Here is an 18,885-nt window from a genome sequence, read left to right as displayed (position 1 = left end):
CAAGAAAAGAAAATGGGGTGAGCAAAAGGTCAATTGTTCCTAGATAGGACTTAGATATTCATTTCAGTTTTTAAAACATTGTTCTGTATTCTACTTTTGCTCATTTCCAAAAGAATATGTTTGTAAAGTACTATATCATATCCCTTGATAGTTCATGTTAGAGTCCCAGTTATTTTTCTTATTTTCATTCATTTCCTTTATTTACAGTTTTAGTTCATATCTTCCAACCTCCTTTATAAATCCTTCTCTTTGTTTTTCTATTTTTCTTTTCTTTCCTTATGTGCATATGATACTGTTTTTCTGATGAGAGTGTTAGTTTGCACAATTTGAGAGGGTTTTACTTGCATTACAGTATTGACATCTTATTTACACAGCGGTTCATATTCAAATTCTGATTGATGTTCGTTTCATTGTATTTACATTCTCAGTTTTTTTAGAGGTGTACATGTAATTCGGCATCCAAGTTGTGTCCATGTGGGTGTTCTGTGCCCATTCCAAGGATCATTCGGTTTCCATTCTTCGCAATTTCAAGGTAAGATCTCCCCCTCTTTCCGATATTTTTACAAGTTTAATCCCAGAATATGTTAGTTTGGAGCAGTCTCCTTGGTGATGTTCATTAAAATGTTTCGCCATAGGGTAGTTTGGATCCTTGTTTTTGATGGCCCGTAAATGTTGGAGAATGCGCAACTTAAGTTTGTTAATAGTGCTCCCCACATAGTATTTTTCACATGGACACTTGAGTCTATAGATTACATGTTTTGACTCGCAGGTGATGTGATCCATGATCTTTTCAGTTTTTCCATTTTGTAATGTATACTCTTTGATGTTTTGAGCATGTTCACAGGCCTTACATTTCACACACTTCCAAAATCCTGGAGTGTTTAGCCACAATGTTTTCTTGATGTCTTTTTGTTGTTTGAGCTCCAAATGACTTTCGGTTAGGATGTCCCTTAGAGATGATGTTTTTTTGTAAGTGATGCTGGGGTAAGATGTTAGATGTTCACATAACGTTTCATCCAACAAAAGGATCTCCCAGTTTCTCTTGAAGACACCCTTTAGTATCTGACTCTGATTGCTGAAATCCAGGATGATGCGTGTTTTGTCTTCCGGATCTTCTTTTTGCACATCTCTGGTTGTCCCACTGGGATTAGAAGATTCGATCTTTTCTTCATATTCATCCGGGATTTTGCTGTCAACAACACCTCCATCGGATATCCTCTTTCCAAGAATCGTCCGAACATCCTCTCAATTTCTGCTGTTACATCCTCTTCTTCCTCTTCGCCCTTAACATTTCGCCATATGGTATGCTCCATTTCAATTGAGGAGGATGACCACTGTTGGCGTGGAGGATGCTGTTGCAGGACGTCGGTTTCCGATGTGTGTGTGTGTATATATATATATATATATATATATATATATATATATATATATATATATATATATATATATATATATATATATATATATATATATATATATATATCCTAATATAAAAAATACTCCTGAAAAGCGCACGGTCTTCCGGTCGAGTTCACGCTATAACATCCATGTTAAAAAAAAAGTACACGCCCACAGTGGCCCACGTCTTCATGATGGCAAAAAGGGGCAGGGCTTGGAAAAATCACCGGAACGCCCACGAATCTGCTCAGAGATTGAGTGACACCTCTCTCTTCCAATGGCTAGCCTCCATTTATGGAGCTAGCCAATGGAAGAGAGAGGCGGGTGAAAGCCCCTTACTGAAAAACAAAAGATTTCGCCTGCTCGATACTGCTTGCGCAGTAAACGCCAGGCGAAACCTAAAAAAGACATAGGAGTGCTGATATAGAAAAGGTAATGTTGGAAGATACTCAGTTAAAATAAATTAGTGACCAGCAATGCTAGGTTTGGACAGACCGATTACTGGTTTATACACAGCATACCTCAGCTGAGAATCCTCAATATGATTAATTTCACAAACACTGGTATTGCCCATGATGCTCGACAAAACACAGGCGGCTGTTGTCCATATGGTTTGAAATTTCCAGGGGTGAATGACTACTAGAACAAGGTTGTGTTGCATATGTACAGAGCATAAATGAGCTGTGGACGAGTCAGTGATGAAAGGTGAAGAAAGATCTAATGTTAATGAGAGAAATGTACAGTATTGTGTGACAGGAGCCTGTACATTAAGAATTTGAGGAGCGGTTTTGGAATTGGAACTAATTCAGGTGACTGTTGTGCGTCTACATGTTTTTGTGATGTGTACTGTATTTTAAGATAGTGGTACTTGGCAACTGCTCAAGAATTGGCCATGTTATGTTTATTTTTGCTTTTTTCCTCCGTCCTGTATGCGGCCTATAAAATCTATAAAATAGTGTTAAGAAAAATGTCTAGATAAGCAACTAAAATAAGGTACATTGTGCAAAACCCAAAATATATAAACACAACAAATAAACGCATATTTGATGGCCTAATGTAGACAATCATATAAAAAATATATACATAACTTAGTTACCAAGTTACTTATGGTCACACAATGAACATTGTCCAGTGTTTTTACAGGGTAAGCCATATACATATTCACGCTCTAACTCGGGCAGAATACACAAACTAGCCCAGCTACCTTATTTCCAGCCCCGAGTTACAGGCAAGATTCAACCCCTGCCTCCAGCACAAAATCTATTAGACAAAACTAGGAGAATGGAAGGAGATTTGGGTCCATTAAACACCACGTAGTGGGGACAAGCTATTTGGCTAACAAATGGAGTACTTGTCAAAAGAAATTAATGCAACTAATAACGGACGTAAGGACTGTGACTAGGTACAGCAAGTTAAATCAAATAAGATATATAGACGCAGGTTGGATATTTTTCCTGTGAATATTGGCGGTTGAAATCCTGTAGGAATAAAACCTGTCCAAATAATTTTAATTTTACTGGAACAGCTAAATGCTTCGATGGTGTGCAATGGGCCTCTAAATTTGTAGGAAAGGGATATTACATAGGACTTAGGAAAGGTTAGGATCAAGAAACCTGCTTCAATGATGGTGCTCGACATTGCCTTACATTCTTAACTACAAACGGTTAGGTCTGTCACATGATTAGCTGCAGTACACTATATGGTTCCATTCACATCTCCAAAGCTCCTTTCAACATGCACACTAAATGAACTTTGTTATATGATTACAAGGACATGAACTCTTTGAATCCCACCTAAGAAGTGTGAAAGAAGCCTCAAAGAAGCTAACGGTATAAAAATACCTAAATTTATGGAAAGGTTTTCCGTGACAAGTTTAGAAAGCAGCTTACTAAAAGTTTGGAAAGGCTGAAGCTTTTCCTATATAGAAAATAAATTTACTCTTGAACCACAGTAAAAAAAAAAACATAAGATGCCGTGTTACGAAGTAAAACCAGTTTAAATGCTTTAGAGATCCATTCTTGATACTGACAGACAGTCCACTTTTAAAGCGGAGACCAGTTCATCACTATTCCTGATGCACTCTCTCATTTGGCTTTTCACTTAAAATGTTTAAGGTGATCAATGGGTCATCGCCCATTTGCAAATGACTCACTACATTATTCACAAAAGTAATTGGTTCCTTAGTTCGTATGGGTTCTTGGTCTTTTCAAGTAGGTTGAGCTAGTATGTATATGTGCAATCTAGGATTACTCTTTACTTTTTACGGTGCATGAAATATACTTTCTAAAGTATCCATCTCTTGCATTTTTCTAGATCAAGAACGCCGAAACACAATGATTGATTTGGAATAGCACACATCAATGTTATAAATCTTGTTTACTTAGTTATACATATAATTTTTAAGAACTGTCTTTACATTCCTAGACAAACAAAGAACACAAATAAATAAACAGACTCATTGTACAATCTTGGAGCAGGAGGAGTAATGACAAATGGGAAAACAATCCTAAGGTCCATGTAAAGAGAGAGGTGGCTCACCAAGACCGTTTGTCTTTTTCTGACTATTCAGCAAGCACAAAACTACAGCATCCACCTTTTTCACTGGAATGAGACCAATGTACAATGTGGAGATTTTCTCCAACCCTCCAAACATTGTTCCAGTCTATAACAGTTAGCTAAACGTTTCAGCATATCTTTGTCACCGGGAGCATGCCTAGAGATGTACAGTGAATCCAGGAAGTTTTCAGCAGGGACATTCCACCACTGTCTACTCTGCACTGTCCCATTTCGCACAAGTTTTACACAATATGAGCAATTAATAGGGAGCTAGGCATGCACTTCCCCGGTTTCTTCTTGCCCACTTGCACAACTATCCTTGCCAAGTGGTTTTCCTTTCAGAGTTCAGCTTTTCTCTGTCACTTCAAGAAGAAGCCTTGAATTCCAGTCATTCCCTAATAGGGCCTCACTTGTCTTCTGAGGGGCATGTGAAACAATCTACTTTTCATAGTAACATCCCGCAAAAGTAACATGGTTCAGAGCTTTGTTTGGCTGTGAAAGAGAGGCGAAACATTTCTAGAGAGTGAAAGAAAGCGAGAGAGAGAGAAATAGAAAGAGATAGGAGGTACCGAGGGCAGGAGAATGCAGGAGCAAATTTGACTTTAGACATACTGGACAGACAAATTATAAAATGAAAGGAGGGCTTATGGAATTTCAACCACAAACCAATTACGGCAGGCCTTTCTATGCAAGAATTTGGCATCACAACTGTAGTGTGCTGCATCTTATTTATTCAACCTTGTGGCATCTGGAGCCATACGTACAATGTTAGCCTAATATCTGAGGTAGATAATAAGTGCAACTATGGTTAACCTGCTGCAGTACTATACCATAGATTTTGAGAAGACAACCATCCTAGTCATGGATGGCAGCATCCACTGGGGTAAAACACCAACCCTATCACACAACCAGAGGTATTATTACCTGCTGGAAGGGAACCCTTGCCTTAGTTATGGAGGTGTGAAGTCTACTTTCTAGGTGAACCATTCAATTCCAAGCCAACATCCAAGAAGGGTTATCAAAAGCTCAGACACAGTCATACAAGTACACTGACTCAACCAAAGACCAAGCTCAAGAAGCAATGACAGAAGCCCCCGAAGTTAGAGAACAGCCCCTAAGCCCAATTTCTCAACCCCAGACAAGGATCCAAATCGTTATAAGCAGCCAACCTACAAAGGCATTGTCTTAAAGGTACACACACTGAATCCCAACCAACCTTGAGAAGCACTGCTAGCCTCTCCTCTGGAGTGAGAGAAACACCCTTAAAGATACACTATTCCAGAGTGTTGTACCTCCAGAAGCACAAATAAGTTGCAATAAAGGAACCCTGCACTAGTCAAGAGGCAAAAGTGCTGTTAACTAGGTACAATAGCCCTATCTTGAATCATGCCAGGTGTTCAAAGGCCCTGTCAGAAGCTTCGGTTGTGGAAGTGATGTAACTGTACAAACGTACACCATTTCAACCTTGGCCAGCCTCCAGAGGCACTTCCTGAAAGCCTATCCCTAAAAGCAGAGAGAAAGTCCTAAATATTTACTATTCTAGTCCTGGCCAAGCCTTCAGAAGCACTGTCAAAAGCCTATGCCCACCTCCAAGGCAGTGCTACTCTCCACAAGATACATTACATCACCACCAAGCTAGCTCTCAGGAACACTGTAGTAACCTCTGTAAGAAGCTTCAGTCCCGGATAAAGTGCTACAGTCCTGAAGATCTCTCATGCCCGCCACACCACCAGAAGCAATGCAGTCCTAGAGGGAGAGAAACAATCCTAAAGGTACACAATTCAAGCCACAAACAAGGCCCCGGATGGACTTTCAGAAGCCTTCATCCCATCAGGAGTGTTTCATTCCTTAAGGTACACTCTCTCAGCCCAAGCCTAGCCTTCAAAAGCAATGGAAGAAGCCTCATCCTTGTAGTCGGCATTACTGCCATGATGGTATAGTTTCATGCCCTGCAAAATCCTCCAGAAAACCCACACTTGAAGGGAGTGAATTGCCATAAAGATACACTAATCAAGCAGGAGCCAAGGCTCCAGAAGCGTTGTCTACCATAGATGCAAAAGTACTACCCACAAGATATATGGAAAAAAAACCACAATCTCAAACCAAGCCTAATCTTCAAAAGCATGGTCAGCATGTGAGATTGGGGAGATATACCCTAGTTGTAGAGGCACTACCCACATGCTACCACAGGTATGCCACCTCGCCACAAAACTTTAGCTGCACTGTCTGTCCGTGGCAGAGAGAACCTACCCTAGTCTCAGAAGCAGCATACACATGTTACACAGGTATGCCTTAAGAAGCAAAGTAAGAGGTTATAGGCAGAGATTTGTTTCAGCCACGAAGGCACATGTGCAGTTCTCCTGGTACATACAGTACATACAGAACAAGTGCTATCCCAGCCTCACCCAAGCACCCAGAAGCATGGCCATCAGGGCACAGCATTACAATAGCCCAAAAAGCTATCAGTGAAGTACATAAGGAATAAGGCCCATACTTGATCCGGCAATGGACCACAGTAAATCAAACATGTGGATACATACCAGTAACGTTAGCACAGTTAGGTCAAGAGATCCTACACCAAACACATACATTGGATATATAGGTACAGGATTAGGAAGGTAAACCCGGGAACACAAGCTCTAATCCACGGGTGGCTACATAGCTGCCAAATTAGGATGGTAAACCACGAACACCATCTCTAATGCAGGAGTGGGTGCACTGCTTTGAGATTAGGGCAATGAGCCATGTTACCCCATTGCAAACTCTCAATTAAATATGTAGCAGTCCAGTTAGGGCGGTTAACCAATGAACACCTCACAAATCCATAAGTCAATACAGAGCCACAAATTTGGAAAATAAATCAAGAAAATCATCTCTATTTCTGGAGTGGATAAAGAATGGTAACGGTAGGAAGGTAAGTACTGGTTCAAACCCAAGAGTGGGTACAAAGGGTCTGGTTAGAACAGTAAATCAAAGAACATCACACCAAACTCATATGGGGATATGAATACTAGGGCAGAGAACTTATGAACCCCCACCCAGAACCCATGAGAAGATATGTGGCACTAATAGCAGCAGAGTATAAAAGAGGTCAAGCGATGAATAGCATTCCTATCAGTAACATAAACAAAGGAATACCACTCTAGTCCTATCACCTAATGCACAGTACCAATGTCAGCAGGATAGATCAATAAAACCATAATAGACTGACAAACGGATGCACTGCAGTGCTGTCAGCACTTGAAACTAAGGAACACTATTCCCCACTTAATGTTTTCTAAGCAACAGTAACAACTAAATATTGAGAAGGCTTGTTCTTCTGTCATTAATTAACAGTCATTCAGCAAGGTGATCTATAGAGCACTCTCTCTGGCCCGACAAAGGAAACACTGCTGTCTTGATCACCTGGTACACACAGAGGATCTCTTGGTCAATACCAAGGCTTTAATGCATGAATAGCAAATGAAGGCACAGAAACCGGATTACCAGGATTAAGAAGTAAATTAGAGCTGCAGGAAGTTATAGACACAGTATCATCCCTACACACTAGTGTCATAACTAGTGGCAGGTGGCCGTTATGTACCTGAGAATATTTGAGATCATGAGAAAGAAGCCACACACACAACAATACTCTTTTGCAATAAATAAAAAATTGGAAGTAAAGTGCTAAATATACTTGTGTTTAAATACATAAAACAAACACTTGTCTCAAACATCACCAGCTTCAGCCTAATGAAACTTTTTCTTGCAGAAAGTTATCCACAACACAGCTCCGCCCCGATGACTGATCAGCTGCATTGCCACTGGATAGTAACTTATTCAACATAGAAGCGTGATCACACAAAATCAGAACACCACTTCGCACATCATTAAGAAGTAACTCTGGACCAATCCATGACCAACAGTCCTGACAACAGGAACACCTGTACCTGGACTCAATCACCCAAATGGTTTGAGACAGTATATCAAAAGTACATATGCCTCCACTCTACTTCTGGTATCAATCAGCAGAATACCTGCTTGCATTTAGGTCACCCTTATCCCTTCACAGAGATGTCCAGTATCAAATATAGACTCTTTCAGGAGTTTGAGTGAGGATGATTTGAAATCTGTCCAATTCAGTCTGTTGTTCTCTTCTGTGAGTCTGTCATTTTAAATCCTGCTTGTGGTAAGCTCACCCCGCTCCCTTTTGCACTGTATCCCTGAATTCCTTTTCAAAATCTCATATTTAACAAAAAGGGAACAATTTAGAGGGAGTATCTTACTGAATGAGATGAAGAACTTGGTGCTCTGACTTGTAATGACCAACACTGCAATCAATCGACAAAGCTCTAGGACAGCAAAAGCCAAATAAAATGCTAAGGCATGGCAAGGTGAAAAGGAAATGCACAAATGTTAGTTTCAGGAACATATATACATATCCTAATGTTAAACTAAACTTGAAAGTTTTCCTAGGCTTCTGCCTCGGTACATATACTGCTCATCACTCTCTGCGCGGCTTAACACCAAAGCTGCCTTCCTTTCCTGATCCTAAATGTCTGCACGCACTTAAGTCTTGTGTTATGCAACCTTCTTCTACCTGCCCTCTGGCTCTATGTGCAGTCCTCCAGAATTGTATACTTTCTCCCGCTTATTCTGTATTGTATTCCACCATCTCAGTCTTTACTGCCCCTCCCAATCTTTTACTGTCTCCACATGGAGTTTTGTTTCTTGCCTACATTCCCCGGAGGTGTACACTTCCAGATGGAAATAGCAGAGGTGCCGTCTGTGGAGGGAGCACCAGAGGCAAGGTCTTCATTCTGGAAAGATATACAGTGAGTCCAAGAATTCCGGATTGATGTCACAGTTTCCGTTGGACTGTCCGGCAGAATTTATATATGCAAAACAAGTCCAAACTTGTAACTGCAGCCTTTAAGAGACCAGAAAGAAGTTCAACTGCAAAAAGCCTCTGACTGGTTAAGAGTTTTTCGGTCAGAGGCACACTGCAGATGAATGCCCTTGCTCTGTGTTGCTGTTGGTTAGTCCCTGGCCTGCATAAATGAGCACACAACATGCTCGAGAAAGTTTCATGGCTTTACTTTGGAACTAATCCACGTGACTGCGGGTAGAGCTGAGTGCTAGAAGTGCTGGTTGATGATGATGAAGATGTTGCCGAACGTCTCCCAGTCTTAGGCCTGCAGAGAAAGAAACTTATGTCACTTATGATAAACAGAAAAATACAGTCCCACAGGGACACTGACGTGAGCTTACAGATGATGGTCCTACCTAGACTTTGACTTCTTGTTAGCTATGCTCTCGAAAGTTGACGCGTCCACATGAAGGTCATCCTCTTCCTGTAGTGCTGCTTCCAGGGCTGCCTGCACCTTCGGGGCAACCGCCGGACCCTCATAGTCTCGAGTCGTACGACTGGGCATATCTAGCTCAAGCAGCACAATGTTCTCGGCCTAGAAAAGAAATGAACACCACTAGTTATTGGTTTACTATTTGGTCTACCAGCAATCAACGCTTAGTTCAACTATTAACACTTCTAAGGGATCAATATCACAAAACCTCATCCTTCTAATAGAAGGTACAACATCCTATGCTCCTAAGACAACAAAAAAACAAGACCTCATCCTAGGGGGAAAGAAAGGGCACAAACCTTATCGTACCCGAGAGAGAAGGCACCGAGACGCATGCCATGATAAACAGGACTCATCCCACTGAAAACAGCCAGCATGGGACCTCATCCCATGGGAAAGAGAATGCGCAGGAGCTTCACCTCATGAGCAAGAGAGGGCCTCATACCATGGGAAAGAGAAAGTATGAGATCTCCTTCTCCGACAAAAGGCAGCATGGGACCTTGCTGTGTGACAAGAGGTGGCACAGGACTGTAGAAGAAGGCAGGAGCTTATCCTCTGATGAGGAGACTCAGGACCTGGAGTACCCAGGGAGTGCAGTCAAATGGCAGCATACATCAAGGAGAAAGAAAATAGTGAAGAGAGCAGTAGATCATAATTTCCCCAGTAGAAATAGAGATTATATGTCACACCTTTAGTTCAAATTATTAAAGCAGTATCAAAAGACTAATTTCTAAATGGTCTTTGGCTACTCGATAGGGTGATGGCACCCCTCGGGGAAGTTCACAATCTCTTTGTATTGAGTTGTATATGCGGTGCTGAAGGATAGAGAGCACCACCCTTCTCTCTGGTAAGTTGCCTAGGCCAACCAAACAATACTATTGCTGTCTCGAGCACAGGTTCATTACAGTCCACATTAAGAGTCACAAATAAGTATTAAAATGTTATTCACTTCATTATTGTTCTTCTCATTGGATGTTCTCAAATCCTAGCTAACGTGTTTCGTTGCATGTCTCGCGACTTCTTCAAATATCAAACCCTTGCATTACAAAGAGATACAGAGCATACTGGCAACAGAGGAGTATAAACACGAATTGACGGGACGCAATCACTTAGAAGTTCCCCATACTCCGGGGAATCAACGGTTTGATATTTGACAGATGTCACTCATTCAAGAGTTAAGGTCTTCTACTTTCGGGGACACAAATAGACTGGACGCCAAGAAATCCAAGAAGACTAGAGACTGTTATCCGGGTTGGAATTATCACCAGATGCAAAGGACTACTGACAGATTATAGCCCTGAAGAAGTTGCGGGACATGCGACGAAACACTTTTTGGCTGAGATTTGAGAACATCCAATGAGTAGAACAATAAAGAAGTGGATACGATTAGAATACTTATTTGTGACTCTTAATGTGGACTGTAATGAGAGTGTGCAGGAGACAGCAATAGTACAGTATCAAAAGACATTAGAAGTGTCCTTTTATATGCTGGGGAAGGCTGTAACCTTAGTGTACAGTTCAAATATGAGAAAAATACTGTTCTTGAAAAACATCTTGTAAGAAAATAATTCAGCAGAGATAAAACAAAAGCAATTACTTTTGATGGATTTTCTTTTTAGGTTTTGCCTACGCAATGCGTACGAAGTACGCATGCGCTAGCAAAATCTAATGTTTTCTTCAGTTTTCTTCTGTGTAGTCGGGTATCCCGCCCCCTCCTCCCATTGGCTAGCTCCATAAATGGAGGCTAGCCATTGGGAGCCGGATCTGTCCGTCAAAGGCCGGACCAGATTCGGGGGCGTTCCCGAGAATTTTTCCCTTTCTGCTCACGTCATGTAGACGTGTTCACTCGGTGGGCGGGGCGTTTTTTCGGGCTTGTCGAGGTTTGTTTAGGCCGGCCGAGGAAGTCCAGGTGAGTCTTCCCTTTCCTGTCCCCCCTCCCGCTGTTGGTTCGTTTCCCGCCCCCCGTCAGTGTGTGGCCGTTCCCGCCCCCCTCCCGCTCTCCCGTCAGTGTTTGGCCGTTCCCGCCCCCTCCCGCTCTCCCGTGGCCGTTCCCGCCCCCCTCCCGCTCTCCCGTCAGTGTTTGGCCGTTCCCGCCCCCCTCCCGCTCTCCCGTGGCCGTTCCCGCCCCCCTCCCGCTCTCCCGACAGTGTGTGGCCGTTCCCGCTCTCCCATGGCCGTTCCCGCCCCCCTCCCGCTCTCCCGTCAGTGTGTGGCCGTTCCCGCTCTCCCGTGGCCGTTCCCGCCCTCCCGTCAGTGTGTGGCCGTTCCCGCTCTCCCGTGGCCGTTCCCGCCCCCCTCCCGCTCTCCCGTCAGTGTGTGGCCGTGGTTTTGGCTCACACTACTCGTGCTGCACAGCAGTTTCACAAATAGGCCGCCTCTGTGATACCTGTACTCATGACCCCTGGTTCGAAGCCCACACCTCCCCCTAGTTCATGTACATCTCAGAGATATTTAAATACCTGCCACCAGCACTATCATCTTCTTTATCTTTTCTACATTTAAAACTTTACATCTCCCATCACGTGATTTCTGGTGCATATTACACCATCTTGGAGTATTAATTTTGGACAACATGCAATCTACTTTTATGTTCCTGCCAAGGTAGCTCCGTAGAAAAAACACAACCGTCAAAGCGTGGCTAGAGAAATTGCTTATACAATGGTAAATACCCAAGTTTAGGAAAAACAAAATAAAAGACGTTTCCTTAACTGATATTCAGCGCAAGATGCAAAATAATGGCATGTAGACAGGGCAACCTTTTGTACCATGGGGTAACAAATATATTACAAGGAAAGGAATATGACAGACTAACCTCTCTAGTTTTATTGTATTGGCCCCTCCTCCTCCTTTAGCTCTCCCCTATCCCACCATCCCTCCATCTGCAGTCCGCTAGCAGATTCATAATGAATATTCAAACGTTTGATGGGTTCAATCAAGAGCGTGATGACAATCTAAATGAAGCGCATCTTGGCATATAGAAATTAGGGCATTCCCGAGCACTATTATTCCATGTAAAAATAGTTTACACAGCCCGGGAGACCCATTTGAAGGGGGCAGGTGAGGTTGATAAGGGTCAGTCAATGTCATCAAAAAAGAACTTCACCGTTCCATGTAAAGAGGAAGAGTGGCTCAATTTTTCCTTATAAAACTGCTTCCATAACATAAAGGAAAGACATTGCGAACTTTTTTTTACAAATTAAAGGAAACCCTGTGTAATTGGATTTAAATGTGGCTTCGTCTTATGTCTAGTGCCTGACAGCGCAAGGGTGACATGTTATAGTGAACCAGAACAATGTTATAGGCAAACTGTGATTATTTAGGATATTTAGACTCTTGTGCTGCTCTTACAATGATAGTATACATTACGGGGAAGACCATCTCAAGTAATTCTGAAGAACGCTAACTATGCTTGATTGATCGGATAATGAGATTACAAGAACTGACAGGCTTTGATTATTAAAATAATGAGCTTGTAAAGATGTCAGCCTGGAAGCTCTGACACAGATCCAGAGGGGAAGTTAATAAGAAGCCGCTTACCCTCGGTCACAAAATGCTCCTTTTGTAACCGAGAATCGTGTGCACATTGAACAAGGTTTACAAAAACAAATTTGACAATCAAGGATCCAAACAAACAAGGTTTTGCAACAAATCCCTCTGTCAATGTGCCTGTGTCATTGCTGCTCAACTAATTAGAGCCCCAGGTTATCCCAGGTATTAATGCAGCGTTTTCCAAGGGAACTTTTAATTCATAGCTGGATGCGTTTCCTTTCTTTCAGTGAAGTTTGCTATTTTAGAATATTCACACAGTTTGCATTTGAATTACCCGGAGGTGTCCTGGCGCTGATTATTATTCCTCCGTGTGCCCCTGTTGCCTGTTTGTGCCCCTGTTGCCTGCTTGTGCCTCCGTGTGCCCCTGTTGCCTGCTTGTGCCTCCGTGTGCCCCTGTTGCCTGCTTGTGCCTCCGTGTGCCCCTGTTGCCTGCTTGTGCCTCCGTGTGCCCCTGTTGCCTGCTTGTGCCTCACTTTTCATGCCCCTGTCGCCTGCTTGTGCCTCCGTGTGCCCCTGTTGCCTGCTTGTGGCTCCGTGTGCCCCTGTTGCCTGCTTGTGCCTCCGTGTGCCCCTGTTGCCTGCTTGTGCCTCCGTTTTCGTGCCCCTGTTGCCTGCTTGTGCCTCCGTGTGCCCCTGTTGCCTGCTTGTGCCTCCGTGTGCCCCTGTTGCCTGCTTGTGCCTCCGTGTGCCCCTGTTGCCTGCTTGTGCTGTGTGGGTGTCTGTGGAAGGCTCTGTGTGGGTGTGTGGAGGGTTCTGTGTGGCTGTGTGTGTGGGGAGCTTTGTGTGGCTGTGTGTGTGGGGGGCTTTGTGTGGCTGTGTGTGTGGGGGGCTCTGTGTGGCTGTGTGTGTGGGGGGCTCTGTGTGGCTGTGTGTGTGGGGGGGCTCTGTGTGGGTGTATGTGTGGGGGGGCTCTGTGTGTGTTTGTGTGTGTCATTTGCGAGAGATAAAGCTAGTGGCATTGTAAATGACAATGCCATTGATTTATGTTAAAAAAAAACAAATAAAAATAATGTCAAGAGCAATGCCAATAGCTCTAACTTTAACAAAGGCAAAACCATTGCATTGTAAATGCTTGTTTACATATGCATCGTCTTTTTTACATAATGAAGAAAACAGTCTCCTATTTGCATTAATCATGTAATCAAAGCAGCCAAGGTGAATAATTGTTACTATATGTACTCTGAGATGTATTAGTGATACGAGTACTTCCACCCGTTTAAAAAACGAACAAAAAAAAACCACAAACAGCATTTCATCTCGTGTGTGAATATGGTGTGACAATGGAGCAATGTTAATGGATACAAAAATTCCATCCATCATGATTGATTGGTTGAAGGGAATGACCGTACTCTCACTTGATTTTAGATCCAAGATGAGTTAGTAAAGAAGCAAGGGATTATGACCAAAGTAATCCAATAGAAGGGCATAGCTTGGAAAGTAAATTACATTAGATACGTGCGGGAAGGTCACATTCCTTTGAGCGGTGATGTGGACTATAATTATGAAGAAAAAGTGATGGTTGCGGCCCAGTGTGAAAAGGAAACTGGAATTCGGGAACAACCTCATGAGTTTTGTAAACCTTTCCTGCAAAAAAACAAGAAGTAATGGTAAAACTCCAGAGCTGAATTATTAAAGTCCATGTCATGAGCACACAAGAGGATATACCTTAAGGGAGGGACCAATCCACACAGAAAATTCAAGGGAGTCAGCCCCATTATTTGCCACTGTTGGTGTCTGACCATTCAGGAGTGGCAAGACTGTACCATTCAGTGTATGCTAACCTCTGAGCGGTGCGTTAACTTGCTACCACCAGAATTGAAGGAGCCGCTTAGATCAGTATCTGCTGACAGCGTTGCATTATCTCGATCAACATCTGCTCACCTCTCAGGGGGGAATAGTGCAGTTGCTTGCCGGTCCAGAGTTGAGGAGCCTTCTGGATTGAATCCTACTAACCTTGTTTTATTGTATGTACAGCAATGAAATAAGAGAGCCGCTTGAATCAGCATTTCTAAATGAAGTGCAACCCAGTTATCAGAGTTTCAGGACATGGTGGATCTCTAAAGGATATTGAATGATGCAGTTTAGGACAGTGACGTTCCCTTTTTGGGAATGTAGTCTCAGATTATACAGGGGGAGGGGGGAGGTGTCAGGGGCACATTTGTTTTGTGATCTATTTGTGACATACCATCGAGCAAAAGTCAGGATCATAAGAGTGGAGTCAAAACAAATTGTGCTCAAGGGCATAAGATTCCTGTAAACGTCAACAGGGACATGAAGGTTTCCATGTTTTGCAGGATCAAAAGAATCTTGGGACTTGTGGTTAAAGGGTCTGCTGAGCTACTAATGGACTGTGTCTTAGGATAAGAATTATTTTGAGGGGAGAAAAATGTAACTAACTTGAAAGAACAGTCACAATTAGCTATTTGTCCTTGATGTTTACATTACTTTTTTGTCAGTACATAAGAGACAATGGATTTCTAAATAATGACAAACTATTTTTTCTGTGCTGAAAAATGTACCTATAAAGTGTTTACTGTGTTTTGCTGGGATGAACAAGTTACTTACCTTCGGTAACGCTTTTTCTGGTAGATACTATATCTGCCTGTGGATTCCTCACCTTGTGAATACCCCCTTGCGTCAGCAACATTTGGAAATTCTTTTTTCGTAGCCTCGCGCCGACGTGGACTCCTGACGTCATAGAGACACGACCTCGCTCGCGACTCCGCTGACGTCACCGACGCCTATAATAGGCCCACGCCGGCGTGATGACATCAGTTCCGCCCTTTTTTCCGTGCCATCGAGGCACACGGACGGACCAATGACAGTAGAAATATACAAGTATACACAGTACACAGTACTCAAGGCAAAACACACAGTGTTAAGCAAAAGCAGGAAAGCAACTGAAACATTTCCTTGACAATAAAATATATATATACATTACACTACAGTAACTCTGGCATAGAAGAGTGGACAACGGGGAGGCGGGTGGGTCGGTGAGGAATCCACAGGCAGATATAGTATCTACCAGAAAAAGCGTTACCGAAGGTAAGTAACTTGTTCTTCTGATAGATACATCTGCCGTGTGGATTCCTCACCTTGTGAATAGAGTCCCACAGCAGTCCCCACTCCCGGAGGAGGGTGTCCACTCTTCTAAACCAGGAAATCCTGAAGGACAGAGCGCGCAAAATGGCCGTCCCTCCTCACTTCGGAATCCAAGCAGTAATGCTTCGCGAAAGTGTGGAGGGAAGACCAAGTCGCCGCCCTACAAATATCCTCCACAGGCACACCTCTAGCCAATGCTGAGGTTGAAGACTTAGCTCTAGTTGAATGAGCCCTTATACCCTCTGGTGGTTCCTTACCGGCCAAAGAGTAGCAGATCTTTATGCAGAGGACGATCCATCTCGATAAAGTTCTTTTATGGACCGCTCTTCCTTTCTTGCAGCCAGCAAATCCAACGAAGAGCTGGTCTTCCAAGCGAAAGTCCTTGGATCTGTCCAAGTAAAAGGACACCGCCCTCTTAGGGTCCAGACGGTGCAGCCTCTCCTCCTCCTTGGAAGGGTGAGGGGGAGGATAGAAGGTAGGTAGGGTAATGGACTGTCCTAGATGGAAGGGAGTTACCACCTTAGGCAGAAAAGCAGCCCTGGTCCTAAGAACCATTCTATCAACATGAATGGTCAGGAATGGGGGCTTGGAGCTAAGAGCTTGAAGCTCACTAACCCTCCTTGCCGAGGTTATCGCAACCAAGAAGACTGTCTTAAGGGTAAGAAGCCTCATGGGACATTTGTGGAGAGGCTCAAAGGGAGCCCCCATCAAAAAGGTCAATACAAGATTTAAATCCCACTGAGGCACAATGAAAGGTGAAGGAGGGAACATATTAGTAAGACCCTTCAAAAACCTTAAGACCACAGGAGACTTAAAAAGAGAGGGCTGGTCAGGCAAGCAGAGAAAAGCCGACAGCGCCGACAGGTAACCCTTTACCGTGGCAACCGCCAGACCCTGCCGCGCCAAAGAAAGAGCAAATTGTAGAACATTAGACAAATGGGCCCTCAAAGGATCAACAGACCTTTCCCCACACCACGTGACAAATTTCGCCCATCTATAAGAATAGATGGACTTAGTGGAGTCACGCCTGGCTGACAAGATGACATCCACAACGTCAGGCGGGAGGGAAAAGGAATTCAGGTTGCCCCGCTCAATCTCCAGGCATGAAGGTGCAATGTCTGGAGGTGGGGGTGTAAAACCTGCCCCTCCATCAGAGAGAGGAGGTCTGCCCTGAGAGGGAGACGGAGCGGCGGGTGAGAGGAGAGGTGGAGTAGATCTGTATACCACACCCTTCTTGGCCAATCCGGAGCGACCAATATGACTTGGGCCCGGTCTTGGCGAATCTTCCTCAGAACCCGAGGAATCAAGGGTATGGGAGGAAACGCGTAAAGGAGTTGATCTTCCCAACTCAACTGAAACGCGTCCCCCAAGGCTCCTTGCATCGGATACTGGAGACTGCAGAACGACAGGCAGTGCGCATTCTCGCGAGTGGCAAACAGGTCCACCCGAGGAGTCCCCCACATCTGAAAGATGTCGTGAACCACCTCCGGGTGCAGCCTCCACTCGTGGTCGGCAGAGAACTGCCGACTGAGACTGTCTGCACGAACGTTCAGAACACCGGCCAGATGATTTGCCATCAGACAAATCTGATGGTCCTGAACCCAGGACCAGAGACGCAGAGCCTCTCTGCAGAGACACTGCGACCCTACTCCTCCCTGCTTGTTGATGTACCACATCGCAGTCGTGTTGTCCGTCAGGACTTGAACAGACTGACTGCGAAGGGAAGGGAGGAAGGCCTTGAGCGCCAAACGTATCGCCCGCAATTCTAGAAGGTTGATGTGAAGCAACCTTTCCTCTGGAGACCAAAGGCCTTTGACCTCCAGATCCCCCAGATGAGCACCCCACCCGAGAGTGGATGCATCCGTTATCACCGTGGCCACCGATGGGGGAAGTTGAAAAGGCTTTCCTTGGGACAGATTGCCTTCCACGCCCCACCAAGACAGATCCGCTGCAGCTTCTCTGGAGATCCTCACTGACTCCCTGAGGTCTCCGTTGTGCTGATACCACTGCCTGCGGAGACACCACTGGAGCGCCCTCATGTGCCAGCGTGCATGGTTGACCAACAGAATGCATGAAGCCATCAGACCGAGCAGGCGAAGGACCTTCAGGACTGGAACGACCGCTCCATTGTAAAACAAAGGAATCATCTCCCGTATGTCGCGAATCCTTTGAGGGGGAGGGAATGCACGACATACGGTTGTGTCCAGTACCGCACCTATGAACAGGTTGCGCTGGGAGGGCACCAGGTGAGACTTGGGTACATTTATTGAAAAACCCAACCTGTACAACAACTGGGTTGTCTCCCGCAAATGATGGAGCACTCTCTCTGACGACTCCGCTTTGATCAGCCAGTCGTCTAAATAAGGGAATACTGGAATCCCTGACCTTCTGAGATGTGCCGCCACCACTGCCATCACCTTGGTGAAGACTCGAGGCGCAGTAGTAAGTCCAAACGGAAGGACCGCAAACTGGTAGTGCTGCGATCCCACCGTAAAACGGAGATACCTCCTGTGCGACTTCAGGATTGGGATGTGAAAGTAAGCATCCTGCAAGTCGAGTGACACCATCCAGTCTTCTTCTTGCAGCGCTTGAAGAACCTGAGCAAGGGTGAGCATCTTGAATTTCTCCTGTTTCAGATAGAGATTCAAGATCCTGAGATCCAGGATTGGACGAAGCCTGCCATCCTTCTTCGGAATCAGGAAATACCGGGAGTAGCATCCCTGACCCCTTTCCTGCTCTGGGACCACCTCTATCGCACCCTTTCTTATCAGAGTTAACACTTCCTCTTGCAGAAGAGACAGATGCTCCTCGGAGCAATACCCTTGGCAAGGAGGGAAATTGGGAGGGAATTCCCGAAAGGGAAGGGCATACCCATTTTCTACAAGATTGAGAACCCAAAGATCTGACGTAACCGATTCCCAATCCTGTAGAAAATGGG

General features: G+C 44.3%; 1 protein-coding gene across 1 annotated transcript in view; it reads right to left on the bottom strand.

Moving 5' to 3' along the window:
* Positions 1 to 3,755: 3,755 nt before the first annotated feature.
* Positions 3,756 to 18,885, bottom strand: part of KIF3B (kinesin family member 3B) — a 136,016-nt gene continuing 120,886 nt past the window's right edge. The window contains exons 8-9 of the mRNA XM_078651779.1: positions 9,220 to 9,398; positions 3,756 to 9,128 (exon numbers count right to left, since the gene is read on the bottom strand). Coding sequence (XP_078507905.1) covers positions 9,029 to 9,128; positions 9,220 to 9,398 — 279 coding nt within the window. The 3' untranslated portion in view covers positions 3,756 to 9,028. The remainder of the gene's footprint in view (positions 9,129 to 9,219; positions 9,399 to 18,885) is intronic.

Source organism: Lissotriton helveticus, chromosome 7 (genome assembly GCF_964261635.1).
Source record: "Lissotriton helveticus chromosome 7, aLisHel1.1, whole genome shotgun sequence".
In the NCBI taxonomy this organism is placed as follows: domain Eukaryota; kingdom Metazoa; phylum Chordata; class Amphibia; order Caudata; family Salamandridae; genus Lissotriton; species Lissotriton helveticus.
This window is presented reverse-complemented; position numbering and strand designations above follow the sequence as displayed.